Below are 24603 nucleotides of genomic sequence, written 5' to 3'. Positions count from 1 at the left end.
AAAATTGCGCGTGCTGCAGTAGGAAATACAAAATACATTAAAAATTGCAAACATATATTTTTAACGCTTCAACCATCGACCAATGCTTTCGCGAGATATTCCATAGCTCTATAACAATTAATGTCCGAATAATTATAATTATGTAGATATTCTGCATGATTACTTCATAAACACGTTATTATTGTTTCCCTAAAATCAATTCCTTTGATATGGAACAACGTATTATTATTAGATCGTTAAGCCGCGTTATATACGTCGTTTAACAGCGGGTTAAAAAAAAAAAAAAAAGCTCCCTGACGCGAGAAGAGTTGGCAAGTTTTTCCATTTCCTCGAAAAAATAAAACGCAATCTCTGGACGAAACTTCTGTCAAATAAATCAGGCGTAATAAAATACGTACATAATACAACATCTAATTTTCTCTATTCAATAAATCTCTCGTTTCATTCCTATCGTTTTCGTCGCGAAAGTAACTAAACAAATATCGTAAAATAAATTTACGGCGTTAGAAAAATCATACAGTTAAATAAAACGTACAAATTGAAAGAATTTGTCGATATATTTCTCGCTATATACGCAGCTGCAATAATTATAAAAAAGTACGCTGAGAATCTGAGAAGCGATCTAATCGCCGGTGAAATACGCGAACACGTACAGCACGTACGCTACCAATGAGAAATTTGGAATTGCTTTGCTCACTTCTATTATTTTCGAAATGGAAACATTACATAGACGACGATAATAATTTCCCTTGTCCCGACAGACTTTTAACAAAAGACTTTCCGAGAATAACGCGATCTCAAAAGCAAATTGTTCCTCAAATTTTCCCGGAGCAACGTGTCGCAACGATCGGAAACTTGTGACTCGCAGCTCGCTTCTAAAGCAACCGAAGTACCTTTATTAGCACGCAAAGAAACCAGAAACCCGGAATCACTTCGCAAGTTGCATCGTCGATTCGAAATTAACGCTACGGACATCCACGTAGCTACAGTTTCTCTCACTTGGACCAACTTCTAACGAAAGAGCTGCCCTAGGTATCGAAACCAAAATCCCAGATCGACCTGCAAACTCGCTACCTCCCGTACAAAACTCCGTAGAAAATTCCAAACTTCTGGTCGAGCAACGAAAGTACACCCTGTGCATGCACCTGGCGCAGAAAAGAAAAGAAGAAGAAAGAACCGAAAGGAAAGAAAAGCGAAAGCGGAAGTCGGAAGAAAAATGGAATACGTTTCGATGGCGATGGAAACAGTTGAAAATTGGCGCGGAGCAACGACGCCGGAACCGACGTGTCGCCGGAAACGCAGCGGACAGACGTGCAGGCACAACGAACCCCGGACGAGTTAGCGGAATTCGTGTGGCGGCGAGGTTCCAACGTCGCCGCGGGTGTCCTCGCGAGCAACTGGCAAACTCACCTGACGTGGCTGGTTTCGAGGTCTGTGGTTGACACATTGTACTGGACGGAGTCGGTGACGATGTCCCGGGTCGATGTCGACGGCGAGCCTGGAGACGTTTGCGTGCTGATGTGGCTGGTCGTGTACTCGCGGCCCGTCGTGTACGCCACCGAGCTCGAGTCTGCTTTCGGATATGGAAACGAGAAACACAGACAGAGATAGAGAGGGAAGCGTCAGCCGGCTGCTGCAATTACGTGTATCCGATTGGCTCGAACAGGGGGATGGGGTAGTAACGTGCTACCGACAATATTTACGCGTGCGTAGGCCGGCGATATTCACGCGTGCGTGGCCAGCAGCCACGTTGCGAGCACCCAACCGCGCTCTGGGACTCGTGTTTCCTGGCTTCCAGGGACAACCGTTCGATCATTCACGCACGCATACCGACCATCGTCTACCGCGTTCTGTATATACGCGTTTCTATACAATTCCGCGCTACGACCGGTTAATTGCTTTCCTTTTTCGCTCTGCCCTTTCGTAACGTCGTGACGAACGCGCCACTATAGACGCGTTTACGTAAAACGGGTTGAAAGTTTCCGGGAAATTTCAGACGCCGGGTGCCTCGTGCTTGTAGCTCGGCCTGGCGATGTTTCCTAATTACAAGCCTCACCGTTATGTTTCGTAATTGGCGAAGAATATGGCTCGGTTTTACGGAGAATCGACGATCGTTAGGTCCTCATCTTCGGCTTCTATTTTTACGACGAATTGATTACAAGCTGGCTATAGTTTTCCTGTTCTTCTCAGTCACTTGCAAGCTGACGATTTGTATTATACTCTTTGCCACGTTTGCCTTCGCTCCATTTGACTCTGCTCTTCGCTTCCCTCCGATATCCTTTTCTTAGGTCTCCTACTTTATTCGTGCAACGAGTGGCATTGCAAAATGCTATATTTGCAAGCCACTCATATCGTGATAGTATCTAGCGAAATGTAATATTCATTTGGGATAGAGATCTGGTCAGAACAATAGGATTAAAATATTCAGCCAGAATTTCGTAACAGTGATACGACCCGGTTTAAGAGCTGGAAATACACGAGAAGTTTCAAGCGTTTTAAAATGTTTCGGCTGATGGAGAAATGCCAGATACGACGTTTTAAGCAAACAGATTTTATGCATCGACCAGCTATCGCAGTAATTATGCATAGAACTGTACATGTGCAGCAACGTATTTGGTTCTGGTGAAATTAGTCTGGCTATAGTCTGCGAGATACTTTCGCCTGCTAATCCTCAACAAACATCACGCGTTTGATAGTTTGCATGAATTTAAACGCGCGAAGGGATCGTCGGATGATGGAAAGCACGTAGCAGAGTTAAAGGAAGAAAAGTTGGCCGGTTGACGTTCGTCCGAGGTTGAAGTAGGTTTGATAGTGGTTAATGATGAAGTGGCTGGATTAAGCTGAGTCGAGCAACTAGCAACTTGCGTTAATTTTGTATAACACTACAGGTAACTCGCCTTGCTTTGCCGACAGTGGAAAGTTCACGAGAGTTCACGAGATACGAAGTTGACGAGAATACTTGGAGAATCCATGAAAGCGAAGAGAATGAAGAGGCGCGAGTAATTTGTCGTTTCGATTCTTTTTAAATACTCTAAATATCTGACATTGTCATTTTTTTGTGTTTTCGATATTCTGTTTAAAATACTCGTTTTACTGGAAACATCTATTCTTCTAAAAGGCTTCGCTTTTGTTTCGAAGGAGAATTCGGTTTATCGCTGGAGGAATACGAAACGATTAGAATCGGAATGTCAGTCGACGTGGTCGTGAGGTCGATGATCGTTAAAGAAACAGCCTTGACTAATTGTAAGTCGGTGCACACACGAAACATAACATGCGAGGCAGAAAGCTCGCTTTACAACGTTCGCCATCGATTCGCGGTTGAACTAGTTACAATATGTCTACCGGGTAGGTTCGTTAACCGACGACTAGGATTCGTCGATCGAAGCGTCTGCTGTCCTAAAAAATTACACCTGGCTGAGAATAGTTGTGGAAAAAAAGTAATTTCGTCGTCAAACTCGCAACCGTCTGTTAGATCTTAATTGGTTTTATGAATGAAGCAATCTAATTTAGAGTCTTGTAAATACCTATGATAATTGAAGATTAAATAGAATACTATCATATTCGAAAACTATCACGTTTGTCTGTACATAATATGACAGGATTTTAACAAACATACAATTTTCAATTTCTTCCAACGATGTAACGATACGAAGATTAAATTAATAATCATCGATCGAGAACATTTATTCGACCAGATTACCTTAGGCTACTATTTTTTTATCCGTATGGTATAATTACTGTAACAAGGCTGTTGGAACTTTCTCAAAAAGTGTAACGATATGTACTTTATATGAAAGAAAAAACTATGAAACCATTGGTCGAAAGCTGTTATCCAACCAAATTACTTTACAATTACTTCAACAAGACTGTTCAAAGTTCCTTAAAATATTGAACGATATCGATTTTAAATGAAACAATATGGTCTTTAGATGAGACAAGGAACCACAAAACCATCGGTCGAAAGCTATTACCCAACCAAATTACTTTACGCCACTATTTCTCAATAGATAGAATAATACAATTACTACGACAGGACTGTCCAAACTTCCTCGATAGATGAAACGATATCGATTTCAGATGAAAGAAAAAACCATAAAACCATCGGTCGAAAGCTGTTATCCAACTAAATTACTTTACAATTACTTCAACAAGACTGTTCAAACTTCTTTAAAACATCGAAAGATATCGACTTTAAATGAAACAATATCGTCTTTAGATGAGACAAGAAACCATGAAACCATTGGTCCAAAGCTACTATCCAACCAAATTACTTTTCGCTACTATTTTCCCATACAGGGTATAGTACAATTACTCCTAGAAGACTTTCAAACTTCCTCAAAAAAAAGAAAAGAACATCGATTTTAGATGAAACAATTTAGATAAAACAAGAAACCATGAAACCATTGGTCGAAAGCTACTATCCAACCAAATTACTTTACGCTACTATTTTCCCATACAGGGTATAGTACAATTACTCCTAGAAGACTTTCAAACTTCCTCAAAAAATCGAAAACAACATCGACTTTAAATGAAACAATATGGATTTTGGATGAAACAATTTAGATAAAACAAGAAACCATGAAACCATTGGTCGAAAGCTACTATCCAACCAAATTACTTTACGCTACTATTTTCCCATACAGGGTATAGTACAATTACTCCTAGAAGACTTTCAAACTTCCTCAAAAAATCGAAAACAATATCGACTTTAAATGAAACAATATGGATTTTGGATGAAACAATTTAGATAAAACAAGAAACCATGAAACCATCGGTCGAAAGCTACTCTCTTCAACCAAGTTACTTTACGCTACTATTTTTCCATACAGGGTACGATACAATTACTCCAACAAGGCTGTCCGAACTTTCTCGATAGATGAAACACGATGTCGTGTTCATCTGAAACAGAAGCCCATAAACCATCTATCGGCAGCTACCATTCGACCAAATTACACTACAGTTTTTCCCTACGCGATACAATTACTTCGACGAGACTAATCAAACTTGCTCAAGCTACGTTGCAGCGGAGCTTCGATCGCGTGATAAAGTAGCCGAATCAGGATTTCGTCGAAGGTGAATCTGGTGAATAAAAATGAACAATAAGACGATAAAATGGAATAGTAAAATGGAGAAACGAACTTCACGAAGGTTGTTCCGAGTGTTTTGCTCGACGTTGGACGCGAAATTGCCTTAACCGTGATAAACGAGCGGCGAGCGAGCGATGAAGAGGAGCTTCCTATTCCGCGATGAAGAGCGGCGTACTGAAAAGAAGTCGCATCAACGATCTCGTCGAACGGGGGAGTGCTATTTTCGTGACGGTCAACTTAACCAGTGGCAGTGGGGATTGGCGGAGCTTTCGCCGCATCAAGTTGAGGGATATGCAGATGAAGAGGACGCCCACGGGCCAAGTATTTCCATAACGAGTTTCCATGCGTGCCTCGATCTTCTTTTCCCATTTTTCCATTTCTTTTCTTTTTTTTCCTTCCGTTTCGTTAGCTTCTTTTCCCACTTTTTCTCATTTATTCACGTTAATGGTCTCAAAGCTCGACGAACTCGATTTGCTTCGATTACGAACAGCGTAGACGATTCCACAGCGAATTCTATCTGGCTAACAATAAATATTAATGCGGTGGTGCGTGCAGAGGAACGTCACCGGAGGCTGCTTGCGATTTTCATCGACTGTTCTCCATCGCGCGCGATCCTCGACGTTGTTCGGCGGGCAAATTTCGTTGTCGATATTTGTACACGTAATAATTGATCTTCGACGTTCGTGGAATCTATTGTTTCATCTTAATGAATTCTAGATTATACGAAGATACGAAGAAATCGAGAATACAACGCTTGCTAAAATATCTTGTACAGAAAGGCGCGTCTTTAATCGTCTGATATTTTCATATCGTTCTACTAGAATCGATTAAAAGTAATCGTTTTCTATTCTTTCCTTTAGTTTTTAATTACGCGCACTCCACTTCGACTTGCATAAAGCAAGGGAGATCGTTTCTAACATCAAAAAAATCGCGGCTCTATTTCTGCAGACGAGAGAAGCTCGAAGAGATTATCAACAGCTTCGTAAATGATGCTCGTACCGTCTTTGAACTGGCGGAATTAGAAAGAGACGAGTAGTGGGAAGCAAAAGAAGAAAAGAAGCATCGTCGAACGATGCAGAGATGTAACGACAGTAATAGAAAAGGAGTACTTGGATCGAGTGACAGAATCGTGCGCAGGAAATGTTTCTCGAACTAGATACGCTTTAATGGAAACTCCTCTCGAGCATTCTCTAAACAAGAAGTCTCTTTCATCAACAATGCTCTGTAAAGCTATTGCGAACGGAATACGAAAACCGTGGCTCTTGAAAAAGACCATCAGACGAATTTCCGGCGCGTCGAGCCTTGGAAAACCACACCAGTCTTGGAAATACTCCGCCTGCATGAGCACGTAGCGCATACTAGCAAGTGAACGAGAGGAAACTATGCGCGGAGGATCAATACCTGGGATAGTATGGTTCGTCGTGAGTATAGGCAAATCAAGTGTTCCGAAAACAACGAACAATAGGAAACTGAAAAAGAAACAGAGAAAAATCGGGCAAAATTCCTGCAGAGGTGAAAGTTCGAGGCGAGCACATAGGAGGGAAGATTTTTGCGTAATAAGAGCCTTATCAGAAAGGTTTGATAAGAAGCATTAAAGAGTCGTAAGAACTGGTCGTATGAATTTCACATATGCCTCCTTGTTCGAGAAGGATGTTCAACGATTATGCAACGTTTGCAATGCGAAGATGACGATCGATCTTGTCACATCCGATAGGAAATAGCACCGTGGCAGAAGCTTGTAGCGAATTAATGGCAAGTCTACAGAATTTGTCTGAAACGAAAGCTATTAAAAATATCTAATCAGCGTTCAAAGGTCTTTGAACGTTTGAAGAACCACCCGCACTCACTTAGCTGCCATCCTGAACGGTGCACCGATTTGTTTGCCAGCTCGAACATCGTCGATTTATTATTAGTTTGCCATTATATGAATAATGAAAATACTTCCGTGGCGTCCTGAGCGAAACACGTGTTTTCGGCGTGGCAGTCAAAGTGTTAATCCACCGCTGGTATGGTCGTTGGTCATTTTGCCACGAAGACAGGAACGTTTAACGAATGTTTAGTCGGATTAATACCTTTGGTTAACGATCACCAGGCCATAGCTGCAAGCTCACGAGTAAAATACGATCAAAGTAAATGTAACAAAGTGGCACGAAACCGATGAAAAGAAAATACAGAAGGAAATGAAACGGACCAGTGGCGGATGTGACGAAGATCTCCTCGGTGGTGACGGGTTCCCCGGAGCCTTCCTCGCAGTCCTCCTCGTCGTCGCACGACGGACGCTGAAGGTCCTCCTTGTGATGCTTCGGCCTGAACGTCGTCGGCGACCTCGTTGGCGCGACGTAGACGGGCGTTATTATGTCGTCTGTGAAGAAGGAGAGACAAAGTGGGGTTAACGATTATTGAAATTGCGTAGGATGGCATGCGATGCTCGCATAATTTCCGTACGATTGCGTGGTTCTCGCCACGGTTTGCGTCATCGGTGTAACGGAAAACGAAAATGTGGTTACCGGGCTGGCGGCGGCGGCGGTGCAGGGAAAGGGCCGATAATGGAGATAGAATGCGTATTTGATTGGGGAATTTTGTTGGCCGATATCAGGCTCGTTTCAGCTTTCAATTCGGTTGCCACGGGAACGTGGTCGGTTTTTCATTTTCAACCATATCATTCCGGGCTACGCGCGCTGATCCTGTCTCGATGGATGACAGGCATCGATGGGCTCCGAGTGGGAATAATGATATTATTAACCCGGCGATCGGGATATCGGTTGTATCAAACTCGTGAGTGGAGAGCTTTTTTCTTTTTTTATTCTTCTTCAAGATTCGAGAGACGATTGGATCGGACGATCGAATGGTCGAGGGTACAATTGGAACGGTCGTAATTGACGTAATTCGCGCTATTGTTGGAGCGAAAGATATAACGATGATGTGAATATCGAATTACGAGGAATTGTAAGCTATAGTTGATTCGTATGGCGCTTTGGTCTCGTTTATTTTCACATTTCCTTTCTTCATACTTGCGCGTTCACGCTGTTTATTATTTCAGGCGGAAGACGTAATTACGATCTTTAAATCGTACGGCATAATTCAATTAGTATTTCGACTACATTTTTTTAAATATTCCAACTCACTGTGCTTTCAGGTTTACGCTATGCATCGCTTTGGACAGAAAGCGTAGTTTCTAATTTCATGGAATATTATCGTAATCTAGAAAATATGTTAAAAACCAGAGTATATTTATATTGAAAATGAAAACACGGAGGAAAATTTCCGTCCTCGTAAAAATGTTTATCGACGTTTCGTTTAATTCTAAATTTAGACCAAGTGTGAGGGTAAGTTTTATAACCGTGGCCCTAAATAGGTTTAACCTTTAAGCTGTGTTACGTTCGTCATTAATTACAGGCGGAGTCAATCTGCCTCGAGTAAATAAACAGAGAAATGGTATTTTGTCAAGAGGATTATTAAACTATTATCAAACACTGGGGTAAAATAATAAAGATGTTTATTCTGAAAGCAGAAATCTACGTCTAAGGATTATCAGGAGGAATATGTTTTATCTCGTGTATTGGAAATTATCTTTTCAACCTTTCGTTGGACTGTATAATTTCCATAAACATTCTATCTATTTTCAGAAATATATTGTTTCACGTATCGTTATTATTATGCATATCGTATTGTATTTAATCATTGACGAATTTCTACATTACATTTGTATTGTGTTTCATAACGTTGTGTCGATAGCTTTATGAAATTTTCTCAGTAAAACCCCTAAACTATACCGAGCTTGTATGCGTGTAAATTCGAATTGCTTAAAATTTCCCGCGGGAAGCTTCCTCGAAAATGCGCCACATTAACAAACGAAAAAACACTGCACGTAAAATGCACAATGAAAAACATACAGGTAAAAGATAAAGTAGATTAAATATTACAATTCTTACAATTGAATCTACTTTTACCATACACAAAAAAAAAAAAAAGAAAAAAGAAAAAACGAAGAAAAAGAAGAAAAATACGTTCTTCTGCGGTACAATGCTTTAAATACTTGGTGACTCGATATTATCGCTGGAAATGTCGCGCTTCTAAAATTATCCGGCGCCAGCTGTTAGTCGTTAGCTGCTTTCGTAATATCGTGACGATCGGTGCGCGTCGACTTATTAAAGGGATCGTATTAATTCAGTTTTTAGTCAGCCGGAGAAGATTTCCGAGCCGGCTGCCAGACAAGACGAGGAGGTCGACGAAGGAAAGAGAAAGGAGGGGCGCCAGCCAGGGATCCTAAATATGCAAATGAATCGAAGATACAACCGGGCAAGCATGAAGACGAAAAGGTGGCATGCCATGCGATATGCGAACCCATTCGTGCGTGTGTGTTCTCCTTTGCCCTCTTTCGGTTCCGTTATTATTTTCACCTACAGAGATATATATCTCATCGACGATATTTTCGCAATCGATTTCTTAGAAAAAATTCATCGCCAATTTCGTTTGCGTTATGGTACATTCGAATGATTATGCGAGGCGATTCTCCACTTAATGAGGATATTTTGTGATATGAATTTGCTATCGAGGTGACTATTTTGTTGGCAACTAAGTGATTGCTGATTTTGACATTAGGTGGTAATTACAAAATCAGCAATCATTTAGTTGATAAACTAATATATTTTGAAATAGCATTTGACTATTTATCACTGAGTATTAACAAGAATATAGTTATCGCTTAATGAGGATATTTTGTGATATGAATTTGCTAGCAAAGTGACTATTCTGTTGACAACTAAGTGATTGCTGATTTTGACATTAAGTAGTAATTACAAAATCAGCAATCACTTAATTGACAAACTAATATATTTTGAAATAGCATTTGACTATTTATCACTGAGTATTAACAAGAATATAGTTATCGCTTAATGAGGATATTTTGTGATATGAATTTGCTATCGAGGTGACTATTTTGTTGGCAACTAAGTGATTGCTGATTTTTGACATTAGGTGGTAATTACAAAATCAGCAATCACTTAGTTGATAAACTAAGATATGATATTTTGAAATAGCATTTTGCTATTTACCACCGAGTATTACCAAGAATATAGTTATCGTAACGCAGTGTAATTAATTCAACGAAGTATATTAATCGTGAAAAACATATCTGGGAAGTTCATACGGGATAAAATAATCCGCAGAAGCTGTCAGCAGCATATTCTAATGTTTGCATACATACATCATAAGTAATTGCCGTTTATCGATATTTTTCTGCAAACATATTTCTGCAAACATAAAAAATAATTAGTTCTGTCTCGAGATAATTATAAATCGTGTTTGATCGAGGGTTTTAAGCGATGGGTAGATTTAATGCACGTTTCTTTTCCATTCGTAATGACGGGATAACTGAAAATGACAGTTAGATTATTTAACGAAATGTTACGTCGATGTACGTGATGTTGAGAGGGCCGGTGGAAATTGCATTTGCACAGCATCGCTGTTTATGATAAAATGTCGTGTATTTTATATTTCAAGTAATTTATCAGTATTATTCATTCAGAACAAGAACGATAAATTTATATGACCAGAGTCCTGCGCTTTCGAAATGATTGATTTCTATAAATTATCGCAGTATTTGAAAAAATAAACAAGTGCGAAAACGATCATCGATGAAACAAATAACGAAATTCCTATCATCTCGACTTGTCACATCGATGTTTATTTCATTTCCGATATTTATAATCGATAACATTTTCATAAATAATACATTAGATAACAGAGATTCCGTAGTTGCCAAACTCTGTCAAAATATTGTCCCTCCGTCGATTTCATTTCTTCATTTCTATTTTAAATAAATTGCTTTGCAAAACGTATTTGTCGAAAAATCTGCCAACTACGATCGATAGCACTTTCATAAATAATATCGCCGAACAAAAGAGATACCAAGACTAAATTTCCAACGTTACGTTTCAATTCCGTTTCGATCTAAGCTTCCTCATTTTTCTCATCGAATCTCATTTTTAATTTACGTCGAATAATTAGTCGCATCGCGTTGCAATTAATGAAAAAAAATTTGGTAAGAGCCGCCGAAAGGCGACAGTGCCTTACCATTTATATGTGTTCCATCCTTGTCTAGGGGAGTGCTAAACGTCTCTCCTTTCATACTACACGCTAGATGTCGTCTGTTGCGTTCTTATATAGCAACGTAGCGAGCAAACGACCACTAGCGAGAAAGCAATTTTTCGTGAATAGCTGGAAAACGAGGGATCGAATCGAAAAGTTGTAAGGACATTTCTTACTCGCCACGATACAACCGATCGAATGATATAACGTTCGAGTTCGTTCGTCGTGTATGAAAAATTAGTTATATCTATATGTATATACTATGTCTATATGTATACTTGGCTATTCAGCTTTAATTTTCAGTTCACACATGCGTAATTATGTTCATTCTCAATTTCTTCCCATTTTATTCTCCTCAATCTCCGAAGATGTCTGTTAATTAATAGATGCTCGGAATAGCGACTAGCAATAACATCGAGATGGAAATTATTTTGCAAATGCACATGCGATTGGACTAGATGACCAGATGATCGAATGTCTAGGTGAGATTCTCTCGTCGAGCAGATCGATTTGTGGACGCGTGACTGGCAATTCCCAGTGAGTAATTGTTCTCTCTCAAAACAGAAAATATCGTGCGATTAACTTTGTCATACGTGTTCCAGGAGAAGTTGGTGTAACATGCACGCAGATATATAAAATATGGATATGTGGTAGATAGAAGACGAGTTAGGCGCGTAGAAGAAATTCCTCCGCGAGCAAGCGTGCAGAAGGAATTACTTACGGCCTTTGGAAATGTTACTTACACTTACCGGAACCAGGCTCGTAGATTGGCGTGCATTCTTCGTCCTCATCGTCGGCGGCGCAACCACTTCCGGCACCGGAAAATATGAGGTCGTCCATGACGCCTGGGAAACCGGACGCCGGCGTCTGCGGTGGAAAAGAGATATGAAAATTTATTGCGTCGTACTAAATAAAAAGGTATATTCCGTTCGAGTGTTGGACCATTGTTTCTGTCAATATGAAGGAAGAAAATGTTAAGTAAATTATGTAATTTTTGTTGAATAATTGATAACAATTTGTAAATATCTAATACCTTTAATAATAGTGTTAATAATAATATTATTATTAAATAGTAGTTACTTTTAATAATTACTTTTACTAATGCTATTATATATTATTTACTAATAGTATTATTATTAATAGTATTATTAAATAGTACATAAATAGTATATAAAATTGTTATTAAATAATATATAATAATATTAGTAAGAGTAATAATAATACTTTTAATAATAATATTATTGTTAAATAATAGTTACTTTTACTAATTACCTTTACTAATATTATTATATATTATTTAATAATAGTATTATTATTAATACTATTATTAAATAGTATATTATTAAATAGTATTAATAATAATACTATTATTAAATAGTACATAAATAGCATATAAAATTGTTATTAAATAATATATAATAATATTAGTAAGAGTAATAATAATACTTTTAATAATAGTCTTAATAATAATATTATTGTTAAATAATAGTTACTTTTACTAATTACTTACTATTTTATTATTATTTTATTATTAAATAGTATATAAATAGTATATAAAATTATTATTAAATAACGTATAATAATATTAGTAAAGATACTAATAATACTTTTAATAATAGTATTATTATTAAACAATAGTTACTTTTACTAATATTATTATATATTATTTAATAATAATATTATTATTAATACTATTATTAAATAGTACATAAATAGTATATAAAATTGTTATTAAATAACATATAATAATATTAGTAAAAGTAATAATAATACTTTTAATAATAATCTTGATAATAATATTATTATTAGAAATATTAGAGTCAGGGCTAAGCTATTAATATTTCAGCTAATTAAATATTTTTAACAATATTATTATTACAAGCATTAGGGTCAGGGTTAGGCTATTAATATTTTAGGTAATTAAATATTTTTAACAATATGATTATTAAAAGTATTAGGTAAAATACAGTTTCACTTTGGGAATTTAAGGCAGTTTAATTTTATTAGAACACGAGGAAGCATTATCTTGAATGTGACGTTCATATTTATTAAAGCACACGGTAAAAGTTATGTACGTTGGCAGAGAGATTTTTATGAATTACCAATTTCTATTATCCATATCTATATTCTAATATTCATATCTAATATAGGATTCGGTTATTACGACTAAAACCTTCGTAAGCGTAATTAAGCCCAGGACTTCACAACGATTTACACAAACTGATGTTACAGATCATTAATTACGATTATGTAACGTACTGATAAACGCACGACAATATCTATATATAACACTACTAGCGAATGATTTATCAGTGAATAATACCTAGTTAAAGACATAAACAAAATTGGAAAACAGAATATCTTTCCGTGTTTACAATACTTTACGTAATCCTTTTAATGAAATTAATAGAAGATAGTACAACAACTCAATTAAATAACTAGAAAAATCTTCGTCAAATTTGTTAGAAACAAATAACTGTAAATCAGGTGAGCAAGTATATTATCCTCTGTATTTTTCTAATTTTTCTATATTCGATTTCTCTACGTTTAATTTTCCAGGCATCCATCATCATGTGCATAATTTCCCTGATCAACGACTGCGTAAAATATTGTTGGAAATTTGATTACCTGTTGCATCCTCTGCAACGGAGCAGCACGGTCCAGCAGACTTCCCGGAGGTAATAACTGAACATCTCCTCTGGTGATAATTCTTCCATCCTTCGCCGCAGCGAGTTCCAAAATTCGAGCGCCATTTACGACCAGACCGGCGATTATGCCCAAGAACGACCTTTCTACTCTGCCTTTGTTGCGATTCCATCGACCACCAACTTGAATAGTCGATTGACTATTGAACACCGTCAATTGGCGACCTGCGAACAACAGTAAATATTGTCAGAGAATGGCCCTTTCAATTAACCATTCAATTTCCCTCGATTGGTTAGTCGTTACGCGTAAATGGTATCTAAGCACAAACAGTTGTAATTAGACCGATGATATTCATGCACATTCGCATTTGTATCGATGTAATGAAAAATATAGAATTTAGGTAGAAAATTGCTTTACCTATTGTTAGTATCTTATCCACCTGTTAGATATTCTAGACAGTGGCTTATTTCCCATATTTATTAGGTGCTTTCTGTGTATTTTTGCATCTGCAAATTTTCCATACTATACGCGGTTTAATTATAATATCGTATATGATAGTCCAATTAAGTATACATTGTTGCAAATAGCGATCAACGTAGAACAGGATTTTACAATTTGTAGTTTACAATTCGCAATTTTTAATATTCAATTTAATGGCTATAATATGAAATGAATTATGTCATTACGCTTGAAATTTTGTATTATATATATAGAAATAAAAATAATTTTCGACAAAATTTCGTAAGTTGTTATTACTTATCGATACTTTGAAACTGAGAATTTTACTTTTGTCATAATTATATTCGTTAAAATCGTACACAGTAAAACGATGCCTATTCTATCGAGGCATTTTCCATTTCCATGGGGAAATTATTTTGCGGTAATAAAATTATCAAGCAAGTTACAGCTAACATTATGAAATGTTTACCACCTTTAAATAAACTACACACAATCTCTCGGTTAAAATTAACTTAACTTCTCGAAATTATCCGATTACCCCTCGAAACGATATTAAATTACCATTAACACGTTTAATTACAACTCTGCGAAGCGATAACAAAGTATAATATATGACCCCCCTCCAAAGAAAAAAATAAAAAAAAAAAGAAAGGAAAATGCTACTTTGTACGCGCTGGTGAGTATCAAAGGGATAATTTATTCCGTTTCATTGACTGACAAATGTTTTCGTTTGACCACTTATCAGGCGAACAGAAGTCTCAGAGTCTGGCATGGACTATTGACTTGTCCACTTGGTCAAATAGCGTGTCTTATAATTAAAATTAGATGGAGGCGATCTTCTTGTGTCCCCTACTCGTTCGCCAGGGTTTGCTTCCAGACCTTTCCCTTTGAACGGTCTCAATTTGGTTGGTTTTAAGAACAGGATAACATGTTACGTGTGCAACCTCTTTAGGGTCCGATTCGTCCTTCGAAGACGACACCACACGCTGCTTCCACTATCGGCGGCAGATTTGTGATAAGAATAGCTTCCGTGATAGATTCTATTACGCAAGTTAGAAAACTGTCTACGACCAGGCTGACAGTGTAATCCATCTATCTATATATATGTATACATACAAATATATTCATGTTAACAGAAATGGAAATTCGAGGTTTCAGATATGTAATAAAAAAAAACTACAAATTGGCATTTTTAAAGGATGTCATATTTCATCCTAGTTGTTTCTTATCTATGATATTGGAAGCCTTCTTCTTTTTTGAACGTTCAGTACGAATCGATTTTTGTTGTTTTTCTAATTTCTACGCTACTTGCTGGCTATGAATAAATACAATTATTTGAATAAAATATAATTGCAATTGATTCGATAGAGCCAGAAATACGAGCTTTGCAAAGATAGATAACATGACGTCAATATATCTTATATAGAACCAATTAATAATTAATGTTATGGTTGTAAATAATGCTTTGGTTCAGAAGGGTGACAGAAATACCTACCCAACTCAAGAGCCATAAATAAAATACATTGGTATTGAAGCGAGAACATGTAATTAGCGTAATCGCCTCAAAATATCGTAATGAAGTGAAAAATTGCCCGCTTATAACAAATATGACTCAAGAATATGACTTACGTCCTCCTTGAGGACGTTTCGTAAATCCCATTAGGCGGAAAGCAACAAAATTGTAAATAGCACTGCGACGGTGTCGTTAACGAGGCGATAACGTTGCAACGAAATTCGTGTCGGATGAAATTTCATCCGAGACAACTTTCGAGGAGCAAGTGGCTGACTGACGGTTTCGCTCACAAGCGAAGCGAATTCGTACGTTCATCTCAGATATGTATATTAACAGGAGACACGGATCAGGCCAGCATAGTCGTCTCAGAGGTCCCCATGCTCGTCAACCTCGAACCGTGACGATAAAGTCGATCGGCAGAAGATCGATAATGCGGCTATTTTTTTATTAGGCGACTAGAAACCGAGGACTTGGCACGCGATCGGACACGTTCGAGTAGCTTCACCCACGTGACCTGCCATAGGCGAGTTAAATACCACTTTGTAATAGGAAAGCAACAAACCGAGCGAGCTTTCTCGCCATCGAGCTTGCTCAGCAGCTGGAGGACATGGAGGGTCATTATCCTTCGACTATGGATAATAATTTTCGGCTGCCCCGAGAAAAAATGAACCTGGCTGACAGCCTTACCAGGGTCGCAGAATCTACCAAGAGGATCACTCTGGTGCCGTTTTAGGCAGTGCGGTAATGGCCTCTTCGACCGTCCTGCCCTTCCGCTCGCTTTTCTGCTTCCGTACGCTTCTTTATATCAATTGGAAATATTTTAGTTAAAAGTGGAAATGTTTTTTTGGCGGGCGGGGGGTAGGATATGATTTTCAATGATATTTGACGCTCCGTGTGTTCAAATATAAAGTAGGTACTTGGTTGTACTTTTTGGATAAATTTGAAACATTGTTTTTGTGATATATATTTGCGATTGACGATAGCTGGTTCCGTGGATAATGTCGATTTTGGTTAATATTGATTTAACTCATTGGTGAAGCTGACAGATAAATAATTTATGAGATCATCTAAATAATTTATAACAAATTACATATTCTTTTTCCAATTTTTCTTGCTGATCTATCCTGATCTGTAATGATCCGTGATGTTGACAGTATTTATGTAATAATTATACTTCCCAGCTAATGCTAATTTATTTACATTTAGTGTAACTAATTATGCACGCGAATTAGAAAAGTTTCACGTAGACGATTCCTTTAGAATTATTTCATTTTTAAATATCGCCTAAATCGCCAACAACTTCTATTATCATCTGCAGAATTATTCTAATTCTTTTGTCATCGTGAACAATGCCTATATATAAATTATTACATGGGCAATTTTTGTCTTATTAAAATGTAGCTTAAGATAAAAGTTATATATTCGTAGCTGGTAAATTAGAAAGCTTTCAAATAAGAGATGGAAACGTTTCGATCTGGCATTCTGTACATATAACCGATGCGTATTGCGATTAAGTGAATTCCAAGCTTCTCGTGGATCTTTTATACGTAACGTCAATCGAGTTGACGTCATTACTATAGTATACTGTGACTTCATATCCACTGTGCGTCAGATAAAATAAGCGGACATTATACTGTGTTTATGGCAGCACGCTTGTATTCTGACTTGATATTTAGTATATCATTGAAACTTCCGCCAGTTCTTTTTCTATTCTTGTAAAATGTACATTTTATCAAATATATCTATATACCGGAATAATATTCGCTAGAGTGTTAAACTGACATACAAAAAGAGACTTTCCTGGCGTCGACGAAATTTCAACAAATTTTTTACGCGCCTAATATACTCGTATAAAAAGTTTCTATGTGCGTTCGAATACATTTACGAGCTACTATGTAAACACAAAAAAAGGCACGCGTCAGCTAAACTGAAGAGGTGTTCTCTGAGTGACTCACGCGGAACTCGACTCTAGTTCACATTTTTTCTGCCCACTCGACTGGCACTTGCCGACCAAGCATAGTGAGTCTATCAGCGTAGTATAAAAATACAGTTGGTTGGTCTCAGCCTAAGTAACACACACATATATACGTATATATAGATATATAGAAAGGAACGCACGTGCCAGCACGCGTCTCGTAAGTATATCGTCAATACTATACTCGGCTTCCTCAATGACTTTTTGTCAATAACAATGACAAGAAGAAATTGGTGGAGCGACAGATGCTTCCCCGAAGAAGATAATCGTGTCACTCACACCGCATTCCGATTTGAAGAAGTCCAATAAACTGTATCACTTTATTAGGAGAGCAGAAGGTTCGTGAGTGAGTTCGGGTTCCCTGTCCGACTTAATCGTGAGATTTTAGGCAACCAGACGTCGTTCGTCGGAATCCATGACCCCTCCAAATCCTCGTCGACCAATAGGAAACGACTCGTGAGTCTTCCACTTGAGTCTTTTTCTTCAGTTTCTTTAAATACGATGTTTTGAGTGGATCGCAGATTTTATTTAAGTACAGAGGGGAAATTCGAAGGTGTAAAAATAATGCAGAATATTCAATGTAAAATACGTACTCGCGTTATTACTATAATATTTGTATAATTATTTGAAACGTAGTTAAATGCTACGAATGTGAGTTGTTTAGTTATATTTTTGGAGACATTAAATCGCATAAATATCCGCACAGTTTAATAATAACATTGTTTGATTCTTGTAATATATTGAAATTCACTTTGATAATTCATTTTATTGATACAATTAGAATTATTACATTCTATTTGAGCATTACGATAACATAATTTCTAAATTACATATTTTTCAAGAGCATAATTTGTAAACTATAAATTTCCATCGTACAAACAATTGATATATGCGATTATACGCTACAAATATTATTACCACGCGTATAATTTCTCAAATAGAAATTATGCTGGTTTATTCGATATACTCTGCTTCTTATCATGGCGAATGAATTAAAATAATTCCCCACCACTCTTCCCTATTTAGTATACAACCCGTCTCTTTATAGATACATGTAGAGACTTATCGACAAGACCATCATGTTTTTAATGAAAATGACGTTCGACTTACCGATCGTAGAGAATTTTATTTTAAACAGACCTGGATGCGTTTCTCGTTAGATCGGTGGCATAAGAATTTCGCTCGTTTAACCGTCTAACGTTTCGTGGCAATTAGCTCTTGCACGACATAATCTAAATTAATAAGTAAACTGACAGGCAAGTATGGCGAACGTGGAGGTGGTGGACCTGAAAAGTGGGTTAAGAAGTTGTCTTCGGACGCTTAGATAAGTGGCGCATTCGGTTAAAATGGATCAGGAGAGAAGAACCCGCAGGTGGATCGGGTTGCCTAATATTTGGCTTCGCCTTGGAATTCCTAAATCGACGTCCGGCAGCGATGGCGTCCGGTTTTCGAGCGGGAAGCGACGCGACGCACGTTGCAGTCGCGAGCAAATTTTATTTGAAATAAACGCGGGAAAATGAGAATGTTTGAAACAAGCTATTTCATTATTTTTATCTTGTTGAAATACTATACCATTGGTAACGTACGAGAAGAAGATATTTATTGCGCTACTCGTACGTTTCAATGTTTTTGGATTATGATAATGCACAGTGTGAGTTTAATAATACTGCATCGGTTCATAAAATATGCAAAAGAAAACAGATTTTCCGTTTCGATTAATTTCTGCGAATAATTTGCATCTTAATATCAATCTGAATTTTAAATATTTCTTCTATTATATTTATTTATTATAGTTAGTGGATGCTGTATCTAACAGATGAATAGAAGTAATCAAAAAATAAAGAGAACAACGGATAGAACGAAAAGAATTTATATTTGTTCACAACAAAAGAAAATTTCATTTTTTCGCGACTTCGACGGAAGAACTGACACGAAAGATTTCGTCGGTTTTTCTTTGAATACGATGAAATGTAATTGGTAATTAATGTAATGGTAAGGTAATGTAATTGTTCGCGTACGGATAATCGGAATGCCACGATTCGGTTTTTGGCCGATCGGCAGGAAACGCGCGTGTGTTCGATTTAATTCCACGCGACGTTTATCGTGCGAAACGGGCGAACGATCGAAATGGAAACGCGGCGGCCATCGGACATCGGTCCCACGGACTCGGTTTGGGAACTGTTTGCTTTCACAACGATTTTACGGTGGGAACAAGGAATGCCATGGCGCGTACGCTTGGGTATGGGAAACATCGATGATTCCCAGGCGATGGGAGCACGACGTTTCGTACGTACGAAACGTGAACAGGACATGTAAACGCACTTTAACGTGCGCTCTCTAACCAGTTTAGCGCGACATGAGTCGCTTCTTGCTTATTTAACGCTAACGTTACCAGGTCCGGTGAAATGACCAGTTTCAAAATTTCATTTACAATCGTACGTTCATCGTCTAATTTTACGTAAATTCTCATGTTAACAAAAATTGAGAAATTGATTAGTCAGATAATATACAGGGTGGTCTGTAACTGGTGGTACAAGCGGAAAGGGGGTGATTCTACGCGAAAAAAGAAGTCGAAAATATAGAATAACAATTTTTTTTTTTAATTTTTCCATCGAGACAACGATCTACAGTGAGATCCGTTATAACGAGACGTGATAAAGCGCACGCGTACCCAGCGAAAATTCAAAGTCGATTTTCTCGAAAACAAAGCCTCAAACGAAAAATTTCTATTCTATATTTTCGACTTCTTTTTTCGCGTAGAATCATCCCCTTTCCGCTTGTACCGCCAGTTACCAACCACCTTGTACAACGTCACTAATGTATACTAATTTATTACCAAAATGTAATGTTAGTAACTTGTTTTCATCAAAGAATCTTCTTTCAACCTTCAACTACTGTACGAAGTTTCTGAGTTATGGAACGATAATCTTAAATAAACAGCCACTTGGATTACCCTTACGCAATCTACCAGCCAAGCAAGCAATTGAGGAGCGTGAGAATATTAACAAAACTTCGATGCGATACGCAGCACGTGCTGTGCCATTATGACTACGCATGGTCAAGCAAACAGGCTGCAAAAGGGGTCTGAATAATGCAAGAATCGTGTGAGAGCCGTGGGTACGTGAGCTCGTGATCGTACGGCAAAAATCATTTTACACAGGAGAGAATGGCCGTGAACAAGGATCTTTGTACTGCGAGCGAAGCTACGATGGAATGTTGTTACTATGTCATACACCTACAGTCCATATATATCTATATAATGCTATCCATGTTTATTTTTAATAATAATTTTTGAAAGTTTGATATAATTGTCTGCTATAAAACTTTCAAATTAATATTTCCATGAAATATTCGTAGACCAATGCTCCGCTATTTGTTAGCAAAAATTTCGCAGCGTCGAATATTCAGTGTATAATATGTAATGATATTAATAAAAAAGAATTTCATCAAAATACTATTCTATCGTATTTAAAAAATGATTTCATTATCCTTTGTCATTTTTATCTTTTTGTTGCGATGTAGAACATATGCTCATCGCAGAAGTATGTTTCTTATACCACGAAGCGTTATAAATCTTCATTTCGAGTAATAATTACAAACGAAATAAAGTAGAGTTTGATCTGAGATACTTTATCGTTGATGCTTCATTATTTTTACTTCTTTTCTATGATATGGAACTCTTGTGTATCGTAGAAATATTTTTCTTGTAGTTTGAGGCAACATAAATCTTTATCTCGAGTATCAATTAAGAACGAAGCAAAGTTGAATTCAATGCAAGAAGTTTAGCTATTTATCATTTAATAATTTAACGACGAGTATGTTTCATCTCTTAGTTGTTTTCATAGTTTCGTATCAATATTGATAAAACGTAATAGCGTAATCTAAATAGCTAATAGCATTTATCTGTCGAGTTTATCGTCTTCTTATAGAATTAAATTAAATTGTACAGGTATCGAGCTCTGAAAATTTCAAATTACGATATCGATCCTATCTCAATTTTAATTCCAAATGAAAATTTAATTCTAAGTAATCAATTAATTCTAATTAACGTTCCTGTATGAGACTTCAAAATTTTCGATTTAAAATACCTCTGAAAGGTGTAAATACGTTTAACAAGTAGCATAAAAATTATCACGAAAAAGTAGCATTTCGTTCGACTGAAAATTACGTTTGCGTATATACATCGTAACAAAATTGCATTTCCTCTGATTGCTACAAAGTTTGTATTATATAAATATATCTCGTTAAAAAATACATCGAGCGGAATAAAGTTCGTATTCACGCGGAGTTATCAATGAAGAAGTAGTAGTAGTAGTAAGTAGTAGTAGTAGTAGTAGTAGTAGTAATAGTAGTAGTAGTAGTAGTAGTAGTAGTAGTAGTAATAGTAGTAGTAGTAGTAGTAGTAGTATTAATTCTAAATAACGTTCCTGTATGAGACTTCAAAATTTTCGATTTAAAATACCTCTGAAAGGTGTAAATACGTTTAACAAGTAGCATAAAAATTATCACGAAAAAGTAGCATTTCGTTCGACTGAAAATTACGTTTGCGTATATACATCGTAACAAAATTGCATTTCCTCTGATTGCTACAAAGTTTATATTATATAAATATAGCTCGTTAAAAAATACATCGAGCGGAATAAAGTTCGTATTCACGCGGAGTTATCAATGAAGTAGTAGTAGTAGTAGTAGTGGTAGTATGCGGTGGGCGATGACTATAGAAGTAAATGAGCGGAGAAAACCCGTTAATACCGCTATAGTAGCAGGTAGTAGGCTCGTCTGGTAGGTTCAGAACAACCTTGAGATTTCAAGGCCGTTCCTAGTACGAGCTCCACTGGTTTAGGAGAACTACCACTTCAACATGTTCGCCGGATGCTTCTAAACACACCGCTTAGATCAACCCTAACCTTCTTTACGCTTTATACGTATCGCGCGCCTATGCCAATGCCTATAGATCTCTACGTACTGTGTCTTTATTATCCTTTTGCCGAAATACAATTTTTTATTTCCACTTTCGTTTACGTTTTACCATTTATGTATATTTATAATATTTATTAATTTATGATAGTTATCATGGTGGTTGGCATTTGAGTTGCAGCTTCAATTCTTCAATTATTTATTATGGAGAATTATTTAATTCTCCATTATCTTGTTTATGCGGCTTTCATACTGATTTCTTGGGTATATTAATTTATCGACGAATTATCTTCAATGATACGAGAGACTGAAATTAGTGAAAATTTTCTGAAGAGCTTTTAATTGGCGATGTAAAAAAAGGTTTCAGATTCGTGAATCGATTAAGAAAAAGGCAATTAACATAATTTAACAATAATAATCGATCCGTGTAAGTTCATACTTTGCCGAACATAACTGAAGAAACAGAACTGCAGTAAAAATTTGTTTCTCTTATTCAAATTCTACATTTTGACGAGTCTTATATGTTAACACATATTTTGAGCATATTGTATGTTCTTTTATTATATATTGTGTGTTGTATGTTATATGTTGTGTATTATGTGATGTATGTTAATGTTGTATCCTAACAACAGTTTACGCGTATCCCAATACTCGGACTTAATCGAGTTGTAATCTGAGAAGACGATGGCAAAGTGTGGATAGCCACCTAATAAAACGTCCATAAAACCGAAATTAGATTCAGGTTGGCAAGGCGTTCCTTCTGTCCGGCACATTTCAAAAACGTGAGAAGCGTATACAGAGCCGCACACTCCAACAGTTTGAGCATTCGATACGTATAGAACCGCCACTTTCCCATGCCACGTTTTCTCATGGCTTTGCTACAAAAAATAATGAGATTTCGGCGGCTCGTCGAGCCGCTGCTGTGAGAACCAACCCGTGAGAAGATGTTGAACTTGAGGCTGAATTTGGTGATTCTTGTATCAGGTGACTATCAAAGGGATGCAAGTCGTTCTACGACATCGTTAGCGAGTCTTCTCCCAGCTGATTTAAACGTCCATCAATGACGTTGCTGCGAAAAGATGGAGCGGGAAGAACACGACGATATAAACTAAAAATTATAATGAAAAATAATATAAATGACATTTAGCGATTTGTTTCCCTTATACTTCCAGCAAAACTATCATCTACTTTATAAAAGACAGTTTGATCGTTTGATTATTCTCTTCGCTATATCGGTTCTGTTTTTCATAAACCGAGTTGATCATTTTCCTCAATGCATCCCCATTTGTGTACTTTGCTGCGTATGTCGGCTGTTCCTCCAATCGTTTCGTGTATTTTGCTTTATTACTTTTTGCCAATTTTCAAGCTTCTAACAACAATACCTTTGTCCACAACGAATCGTTAAATTTTTATCGAATAAAAATGTAATCTTTCCTCGTTCTGCTTAACCTTTTTCGCAAAGTTTAGCAGCACTTGCCCTACGTTCCACGTGCGTTGCTTCATTTTAATTACGCACCTCGTACGGGATTTTTTAAACAAAATTCCGCGGTTAACTGGCTGAAATCTTCCTCGAGGATGGAGCGGCGTGTTGGCAGGTCGATCGAGCGAGGAAAGCGCGCAAGGGGTAAATCGGTAGGGCGTTCGTCGACCAGCTTGGCTTCTCTGGTCTCCTAGTCGATCTGGGAATCTGTTTCCCCTGAAGTCGCTCGAATTCCCACGATCATGGGAACAGCGTTTCTCGGTTGGCCGGCAACTCCTTGGGAACGGTGTCCCGTGGGAAGTTCCCTGGCGTCGAGATCGTGCGAGACGAGGAAGAAGAAACGACGCGCGCCCAACTCTTTTCCAGACCTGAACGCCTACTACCGAAGCAGATCGGTCCGCTGCTTCCAGGGACGAACTTGTCTCACGCTTTCGAC

The 24603-nt window shown here is 37.3% G+C and overlaps 1 protein-coding gene, 1 long non-coding RNA gene and 1 other non-coding gene across 14 annotated transcripts in view; 1 reads left to right on the top strand and 2 right to left on the bottom strand.

Moving 5' to 3' along the window:
* Nrx-1 (neurexin 1) overlaps positions 1-24603 on the bottom strand; it is a 629819-nt gene that overhangs the window by 3273 nt on the left and 601943 nt on the right. For 9 of the 11 annotated variants that reach the window (XM_069131031.1, XM_069131033.1, XM_069131032.1 and 6 more), the window contains 4 exons: positions 13806-14047; positions 11921-12044; positions 7279-7449; positions 1411-1570 (listed from right to left, as the gene is read on the bottom strand). In XM_069131031.1, the coding sequence (XP_068987132.1) occupies positions 1411-1570; positions 7279-7449; positions 11921-12044; positions 13806-14047 (697 nt within the window). The remainder of the gene's footprint in view (positions 1-1410; positions 1571-7278; positions 7450-11920; positions 12045-13805; positions 14048-24603) is intronic. The other 2 variants (XM_069131034.1, XM_069131040.1) reach the window with 1 other exon arrangement.
* On the bottom strand, positions 11120-11224 carry LOC138188935 (U6atac minor spliceosomal RNA). Its single transcript, XR_011175762.1, has one exon. It is a non-coding gene; the product is annotated as a U6atac minor spliceosomal RNA (small nuclear RNA).
* On the top strand, positions 11637-13867 carry LOC138188897 (uncharacterized). 2 transcript variants are annotated; one of them, XR_011175736.1, is made up of 3 exons: positions 11637-11714; positions 11832-12155; positions 13737-13867. It is a non-coding gene; the product is annotated as an uncharacterized LOC138188897 (long non-coding RNA). The 2 variants fall into 2 exon arrangements; XR_011175735.1 differs by having other exon boundaries at positions 11832-12095; positions 13737-13849.

This window comes from Bombus flavifrons, chromosome 17 (assembly GCF_040668555.2).
Source record: "Bombus flavifrons isolate JBK064 chromosome 17, iyBomFlav1_principal, whole genome shotgun sequence".
Taxonomy (NCBI): Eukaryota; Metazoa; Arthropoda; class Insecta; order Hymenoptera; family Apidae; genus Bombus; species Bombus flavifrons.
The sequence above is the reverse complement of the archived record's forward strand: the minus strand, read 5'-3'. Positions and strand labels throughout refer to the sequence as shown.